The sequence below is a fragment of the Triticum dicoccoides genome, chromosome 7B (genome assembly GCF_002162155.2).
Source record: "Triticum dicoccoides isolate Atlit2015 ecotype Zavitan chromosome 7B, WEW_v2.0, whole genome shotgun sequence".
NCBI classification, from domain to species: domain Eukaryota; kingdom Viridiplantae; phylum Streptophyta; class Magnoliopsida; order Poales; family Poaceae; genus Triticum; species Triticum dicoccoides.
The window spans coordinates 79,580,496-79,589,139 of NC_041393.1; the positions used below are offsets into that span (position 1 = coordinate 79,580,496).

The window sequence follows — 8,644 nt, forward strand, 5'->3', positions numbered from 1 at the left end:
CTGCCCCTTCGCCGTTTCCTTTATATCTGGAGATCTGTAACTCCGATTGGGGTGAATCTTTTGCCCAGATTTTTCTCGTAAAATTAGTTTTCTTGCAGCAAAAGAATGGCATCAACCGCCTTACGGGTTGCCCACGAGAGTCCAGGGCGCACCCAGGGAGGAGGGCGCACCCCCCTGTCTCGTGGCCACCTCGGACACTGTTTTGCGTTGATTCTTCCTTCAGAAAATCCCAAATATTCCAAAATAATTCTCCGTCCGTTTTTATCCTGTTTGGATTCCGTTTGACAATGGTTTTCTATGAAACATAAGACATGCAATAGACAGGAACTGGCGCTGGGCACTGGATCAATATGTTAGTCCCAAAAATAATATAAAAAGTTTCCAAAACTATATGAAAGTTGAAGAATATTGGCATGGAACAATCAAAAATTATAGATACGACGGAGACGTATCAGGGGGGATCCGGACAACCGGACTATATACTTTGGCCGGACTGTTGGACTACAAAGATACAAGATTGAAGACTTCGTCCCGTGTCCGGATGGGACTCTTCTTTGCGTGGAAGGCAAGCTTGGCGATTCGGATGATGGATCTCCTTCTCTGTAACCGACTCTGTGTAACCCTAGCCCCTCCGGTATCTATATAAACCGGAGGGTTTAGTCCGTAGGATAACGACAATCATACCATAGGCTAGCTTCTAGAGTTTAGCCTCTACGATCTCGTGGTAGATCGACTCTTGTAATACTCATATCATCAAGATCAATCAAGCAGGATGTAGGGTATTTCCTCCATCGAGAGGGCCCAAACCTGGGTAAAACATCGTGTCCCCTGCCTCCTATTACCATCAGCCTTAGACGCACAGTTCGGGACCCCCTACCCGAGATCCGCCGGTTTTGACACCGACAGGGGCCACACCCCGGAGACGTGTGCCGCCTCTTCAGACATGCCACCACACCACCCGCATGTATGAGGGCTCGATGCGATACTCCGGTGGCATTGCTACACCCCAAGGCCCTCGTCCCGCCTAACCCTGGAGCGGTTGACCACGATATCTAGCCCTTTGACTTCCCATGGATGGGCTTTGACCAGTGGACCTCTCCACCCGGTTGTGTTAGGTCAGCCCAGAGGGAAACGTTTGTGAGCAATTTCCGGGGCAAACCCACTACAAAAACCCCTCCGTGTAGACCTGACGCGTCCGTTTCCCCCATCCAAGTGCCGGCGGCGGCGCCGTCCGTGACGGGGGCCACACCCGGAGACGCGTGCCACCTCTTCAGACATGCCACCACACCACCCTACATGTATGAGGGCCCGGTGCGATGCTCCGGTGGCATTGCCACCCCCAGGGCCCCCGTCCTGCCTAACCCTAGAGCTGTTGACCACAAGATCTAACCCTTTTACTTTCCACGAACGGGCTTTGACCAGTGGACCTCTCCACCCAGTGGTGTTAGGTCAGCCCAGAGGAACACCTGGGAGAAACATCCGGGCCAAACCCACAACTACATCACCTCCGTGTAGACCCGACGCGTCTGTTTCCCCCCTCCAGGTGCCGGTGGCGGCGCCGTCTGTGAGGGGGGGGCACCCCGGAGACGCGTGCCGCCTCTTTAGACATGCCACCACACCACCCGGTTGTGGTAGGTCATCCCATATAAACACTTGGGAGCAACGTCCCCTCCGTATAGACTCGATGGGGCTGTTTCCCCCTCCCCTCTCCAGGTGTCAGCCGCCGGCGGCGGCGCCATCTGTGAGGGGGGCACACCCCTCCGTATACAATCGAAAAGTAAGGTATTTATGCTTATATTAACACATGCTAGATGTAAGTTAATTAAATAATAATACGTAAAAGAAAAAAATATGAGATGGAAAAAGAATCTATGCCGACGGCAAAGCCATCGGCATAGATGAGGCCAGGGGCATATGGCCGATGCGTCGCGGATCAGTGATGAGGCGTCTATGCCGATGGCAGCCGTCGGCATATGGGGTGGTCGGTGCGCCCCGGATCAACGATGTGGCAACCGCATCTATGCCGACGGCCGCCCGTCTCGGCTATCGGCATAGATCTGATGCTGTTAGCCACATGTCATGGGCGGCCCGCCGGGCCCGCACATATGTCGATGGCTAAGCTGTGTCGACGGCGGCCGTAGGCGTTGGCTGGGTCTAAGCCGACGGCAAATTAGTGCCGATGGTGGCTGTCGGCATAGCTTTGGATAGCCCGACGGCCGCTGTATGCCGACGGCCTGGGTCCGGTTGTAGGCATATCCAGGAGTAGGCCGACGGTGGCCGTCGGCATACATTTGGCCGTCGGCACCGGCCCCTGTTCCGATACTGATTGAAACTAACTTGTATAGCACACAGTTTCCCTTCCCAATGCACTCGTAATGCATAGATAGTCCCTCCTAATCATTTTTTGTTCGTTTTTTGTCAAGATTCAGATCGAATTTCTGACACCAGAGACACGTATCTTGTTAATCAGGTGCTGAAGGTAAGATCAGGACACAAAAATCATATGGGACTTAATAATTAGCTGTTTCATTTTGATATACTGTGCGAAAGCACTTATTTTCCAGGAATCTAGCTTCATGTAAGCATGCAAAGTTGATTTTTATCATCCAATTTGAACAATTGCAGAAAAAATTAATCCTCTCCACTTGAAGGTAGGTGATATGATAGGCAGGTGTTCAGAGAAATAAGAAACAATACGTCCCTAAAACCCGAGGAAGGTGGCTCCCATCTCCCGCGACCCGCCTCCGCCCCCGAAACCCTCGCCGCCGCCATCTTCCCCTGCCCGTCTCCGGCGGGATCCAGCCGCCCTCGCCGGCGCGCGGCTCGGATCCGCCCCCGTTCTCCCGCCCTTCCTCCCCCGCCCATCCTTCCGCCCTCGCGCCGCCTCCCCGTGAGGCAGCCGGGGCGGCCCCCGCGCCTCTGCTCTCGGCTTCCCCCCTCATCCTCTCCCCTGCCGTCGCCGGTGTGCGCCCCCGGCTCCGGCCTGGGGAGTGCCGGCGCCTGCAGGATCTCCTCTCCCCGCGCGCGCGTCCTCCTGGCCCTGGGCAGGGGGCGGCGGCGGTGTCGCTTGGCTTGGCGACGGTCCAGTGACCCGGCGGGGTGGCCGGCGGTGGACGTGGTGGCGGTGCTGCTCTTTAGCGGTGGGGCGGCGTGGTGGTGCTGGGTGGCCGACGTCGCGCCCCCGGCCCAGATCTGGGCCCGATGGGACCCATCTGGGTCCTAGCGGGCCGGCCCCTCGGCGTGGCCTCGTTGTCTGCGGCGTGGTGAGGAAGAGGAGAGGCTCGGATATGGGGCGTCGGCGCCGTTGGCGTGCCGGCAGCAACACGAAGGCGGGAGCTTTACGGGCCCACAAGGGCACGGGTGGGCCTATGGGCCCACGGGCCTGCTGTGCTCCTGCTATTGCGTCTGGACGGCTACCGTCACTGATGGTGGAGGTTGGGCCCTCCCGCGTGCCGACGATGTTGATGCCCTAGTCCAGGCTCTGATTCTTCGCCGCGCTGTCCTCACTTCGCGGTGCCGTGGTGAGACGGCATGGGGCCTCATGACCGCGTTGGCGTGGGGTGGTGGTTGGTTTGGTGGCTGGATCCGGAGCGCCCCAGGTGCGGGTTGGGATCGGGGGAAACCCCTGTCGGCGTGGCCGACACCAGCGCGGTGGTGCCTGTGGGTGCCACCTGACCTTCCGGGAGGGCGTCGGGGGCTACCCTTCCTCTCGCCTCGCCGTGTACCGGGGGAAACCCTTGGCAGCAGCGTTGTCATCATCGCGATCCTTCTTGGAGGTGTTGACAGGTGCCGGCGCTTCGGAGTCTTGAAGCCAGTGGCGAAGCCACGTTGAGAGGAGTGTTGTCATTTGACCACACAGGTTTTTGGCAAATCCTTTATACACAAGTAGAAATCATCCAAAAAAATTCATAAAATTGGTGAAAACACTTGTACTTGACATCACATATTTGAAATGACATCACAGACTTCTGATCCTGGCACCGCCACTGCTTGAAGCCTAGTGGAAGATCCCGGTGGGCGCAGCGATCGCGTGGCTTCTTCGATTTTGTTGATCCACCGTTGTCAGCATTTGTTCCTTTTGCTCTTTCTTTGTCGTTTCTTTTGGGCGTATCTGTGCTGCTTCCGCCCGCTTCCGCCCCAACACCTATCCCTGTATGGCTCGGTTGGTTGCTTTGTATACAAAGCGGGGGGAAACCCTTGTTCGGTAAGGTAGGTGATGCACACAGATTTCTTCTTACCTTGCAAGCACCGTTGGATGAAGAGAGTAGGCATGACCATGGACAAACACAGTGAGTGCTCAACCCATCTGTACATACGCTGCACTTTACGCCCCGTGCAGCTGCCATCCTTATCTTGCCTCTCCTTGATCTGGCTCCCCACAGTGCCGTCTTGCCTCGATCTTGCAGGAGAGGAGGACATTGTTTATTTGCGTAGGGCTGTCGGGGGATAATTCGATCGAGTAGGAGTTGTTACGTGGAAGAGGAGCTAGAAGCTGGGCGATCCTTTGGCTAGGTGACGAGGAAGAAATTGATACGGCCGGCCATTGTATTGTACGGGAGCACGGCCAAAGATGGAGTTCGATAAGGTCTGCACCCAAATCAGAAGATTTGGCCACCCTTAACAATATCCTCATCGGATATAACTTGGGGAAGGCGAAGGTGTACCCCCTACTATATAAGCTCGGCCACCCACGCCCCAAACAAATCACAACCAACCTTCCTCAAGTCGTTTGTTCCCCCGAGCAATCGAGTTGTGTTCCCGGCGATCGATCGATCCATCTTGCTGAGAATCATGGTTTCCGCCGACGTGGCCCGCAACATCGTCGGCATCATTGGCAATCTCATCTCCTTTGGACTCTTCCTCTCCCCTGTGTAAGCCCTTTCCTCCTCCTCTCGGCTATGTATTCATGGATGGAAGGTGGTTGCTAGGGCATGAATCTGACGCTCATTTTCTGCTTGTGCGTACTCAGGCCGACGTTCTGGCGTATCTGCAAGGCCAAGAACGTGGAGGAGTTCAAGCCGGACCCCTACCTGGCGACGCTCATGAACTGCCTGCTCTGGTTCTTCTACGGGCTCCCTATCGTCCACCCCAACAGCACCCTCGTCCTCACCATCAACGGCATCGGCCTCGTCATCGAGGGCGCCTACATCATCATCTTCATCATCTACGCGGCCAAGAACACAAGGGTACGTACGTGCAACCCTCCTAGTGCCCCCTCATCCGGCCTACTGTCTTTTTTCGCCATAAGTTTCTATACATAAGATCCTCCTGCATGCCCCTAACCCATGCCATGCGCATGTGCTTTGCGTGCAGTGGAAGATGCTCGGCGTGCTCGCCATCCAGGCGGCGTTCATGGCTGCCGTGGTGGCCGGTGTGCTCGTCGGCGCCCACACCCATGAGAAGCGCTCCATGATCGTAGGCATCCTTTGCGTCATCTTTGGCTCCATCATGTACGCCTCCCTGCTCACCATCATGGTACGTACCCGGTACCCCACCCCAACTTATGGATCGTCGACCCGTGATCTTTGATAAATGCTTTAACTTGTTAGTTCAGGTGGCTAATTAATCTGCGTTGTGCACGTATGATGTTGTAATGATACGTTGTCTAGAAAAATACCTGCCTATAATTTATTTTTAAAGTTCTAGTAGATGCTTTTGACAGACCTCAATTTGTTAAGTAGTACACCTTGTTTGTTGTTGATTCTGCTTGAAAATCTATGTCCATCTAAAAGATGCACTCAGCTTTCATGTTTTAACGTTCGTGCCAAAAACCTTTTAAAAAAAGTCCGAATTGAGTTATTCACCTCTCACGCACCCAAGTTCTTCTACAATATGCTACATCATATATTTTTAATCAAAAAGGCCTACGGTTTATTTCTATCTCAAAGGTAAACTTCCTTTACAGGGCGAATTACTAGCTCAGGCTAATTGTTAATGACGGATGCTTTTACCAACTAACAAGTGTACTAAATGCTAATATAACTCAAAAAAAATTAAGATGAAAGTAGTAATATTGTACTGCTTATTTGCAGGGTAGAGTGATCAAGACCAAGAGTGTGGAGTACATGCCATTCTTCCTGTCGCTGGTAAACTTCCTCAACGGTCTCTGCTGGACGGGCTATGCGCTAATCAAATTTGACATCTACATCACGGTATGTACATACACATTGGATTAAAAAAAGTCAAAAACCCATCCAGACTTACAATCAAGAATTCCTCAACGCGGTTTGATCTAACTGTTATGTCCTCTTTAAATTCTGTGCAGATCCCCAATGCGCTTGGTACAATCTTCGGCCTCATTCAGTTGATCCTCTACGGGTACTACTACAAATCTACCCCCAAGAAGGGCAAGAATGTTGAACTGGCCACCGTCCTCACCAAAAGCGTCGTTACCAGCGGCAACGTCTCCGTCACCATAGAAAAATAAGCTTTGCTTTGTTTTTAGCCCTAAAGATTTTGAGTAGTTAATACCGGACGATACTTCAACAGGTCTGATGTTTATTAGTAGTACTTTTTGTTAGCTAGTAGAGTCTGAGATTGCCTTTAATTTTGTGAACCATTGTCGTCTGTCCGAGACTACAGTGCAAATTGCAAGTGTATATATAAATACCAATGCAGCTGAGTTATCCCAGAGATATATTATGACACCACGTATGCTTGCCTGTTTTCAATCTGCTCTTACGTGATGATCCAATTGATTTGTTAATTACACTGTGTGGTGGCTTTGTTAAATTATTTTATTCAATATCCGCGATGTGTTTGTATTATGTTTCGAGCAAGGTCCTCTTTCTTTTTGTGCACAAAAAGACCCAAAGGGCATCTTATTGGTGATGCAACTTGAACTTGGTGTCAGCGAAAACGAGACACAGACTTAACCTAATTACCAGTTCAGTTGGATGGCTCCTGCTCTTTTCCTGTGAGGCTGCCTTGTTAATTACCACATCGACCTCTTTTTTGCAGGGAAGTATGACGCTGTGAGTCCGTGCTAGAAATATTTTTCTGAATCTTGTAACATGTTAATTGTTTGTCAATATATATTTCATTAGTGTGTTTGATCGCGTGGTGTCTACTATATAGACACACACTTTTCTGTCAAAAAATGAGTTGAGTATAGGAAGAGCTATGCACAAATTAGATAGCCCACGAACTTGTGGCTGTAACTAGTAAGAACCCAGACCTTTCCATTTAAGGGAAATAAAATAAAATCCAACTTGAAGCAACACCCAAACAAGCAGCCCGGGCTAGCTAAACACATCCACGCTAGACCACAGACCGTGTTTTAATATCCAAGAGCAAGGTTTTTTTTATCAATTTATTTTCTTTGTATTTGAATGATCTAGAGTCATCTAGCGATCATTACTATATGAATCTAATTAGATTCTGTTTGATCAATGATCACTTATAATTTGTTAGGTTTTGTTCCCGAATCATCATCATGTCTACTAGAATTAGGAAACATGATTCTAGTTCTGCAAAACAAAGAGTGGCAGTTGAGGCTCGAACTCAAACGAGTGCCCTCGATAGATATTTAGTGAGACTCCCAACTTGATTATGAAAATCACACCGCAGATGTTAATGTTGATGATGGTGGTGATGATAATACAATAGGAGGTTGAGGCTCATGATGCAGAAATTGATGTCTTGGAGATGATGTAGTACGAAGATATAATTGAAGATTATATTCCACGAAATACTAGACGGATGGTCCTTTTTGGTAGAACATGAGGTTCGTTCATTGCTTTGTGATCACATTACTAGTTTAGAATAGTATTTGATATATGCCTAAATAAGGTACAAATAAAACAGACTGGAAATTATATAATAAAGTGACAGTATGGTTTACCATATTAATTCTTCTGTTATGTCAATTGTTCAATATTTTGGGCCAGATTTTGGTTTCTACCTAAGGCCCCAAATTTCTGGAGATGGCCCTGCTAAACAGCCGATGAATCCAGCCGAAGACCAATAGCCTTAAGTGAGTTGGTTTCTAGCCCCGCACAGCTCCAAACACTTCATTTGCCACCTGTTCAAAGAGGCTTACTCCCCATGCAACAGATATTTGTTGACCTCCTTTCTCTACAAAAACAACCAATAGTGTATCCAATATCCAATTAGTTTGATCACAACAGACACATCATGGGGGAGAGGAGCAGGAAATTTGGGGGAGGGGCGGTTGGTACGGGTGGGATAAGATCGTGGGGAAGAATTTTTTTGTTTTTTACCGACCGGGGGCCATAGGTTAGCAAGGGTAGAAAAAATTGGAAAAGACTAAGGGAAACAGTATTTTCGACATAAATACATGAAATATTTCTAGGAAATTTGAGTTTCTTTTAGTGGAAAATACGTTACTTGTGGGCCCGGAAGACCAAGGTCGTTACTTGTGGACCCGGAAGACTAAGATTGTTACTTGTGGGCCTGAACGACGAAGATTGGTATTTGTGGACCAGGATAATACTTGCGAGGCCGGACAACTAAGGTTGGTACTTGTGGGTCCGGACGACTATGATCGATACTTGCAAGGCTGGATGACTATGAGTTGTTTCTATGGGAGTGCATGGGAACAAGAGCCCCATAGCAGCCACTTATATACTCGATGAGGCTAGGGTTTATAGAGAGAGAAATCCAATCTAGGGCTGCCCCCGCA

The 8,644-nt window shown here is 50.1% G+C and overlaps 1 protein-coding gene across 1 annotated transcript; it reads left to right on the top strand.

The window, feature by feature from the left end:
• The first annotated feature begins 4,666 nt into the window (after positions 1–4,666).
• LOC119338275 (bidirectional sugar transporter SWEET6b-like) lies at positions 4,667–6,427 on the top strand. Its single transcript, XM_037610568.1, has 5 exons — positions 4,667–4,871; positions 4,970–5,186; positions 5,314–5,475; positions 6,033–6,152; positions 6,266–6,427. Exons 1-5 carry the CDS (start codon positions 4,792–4,794, stop codon positions 6,425–6,427), a joined length of 741 nt encoding a protein of 246 aa, XP_037466465.1. The 5' UTR covers positions 4,667–4,791.
• Positions 6,428–8,644: the final 2,217 nt, after the last annotated feature.

Bases quoted from the DNA above. Each gene is read 5' to 3' on its own strand.
- LOC119338275 (XM_037610568.1), top strand. From the start codon at position 4,792: ATGGTTTCCGCCGACGTGGCCCGCAACATCGTCGGCATCATTGGCAAT. The intron at 4,872-4,969 runs GTAAGCCCTTTC...GTGCGTACTCAG, and splicing joins GGACTCTTCCTCTCCCCTGT to GCCGACGTTCTGGCGTATCT. The intron at 5,476-6,032 runs GTACGTACCCGG...GCTTATTTGCAG, and splicing joins CCTCCCTGCTCACCATCATG to GGTAGAGTGATCAAGACCAA.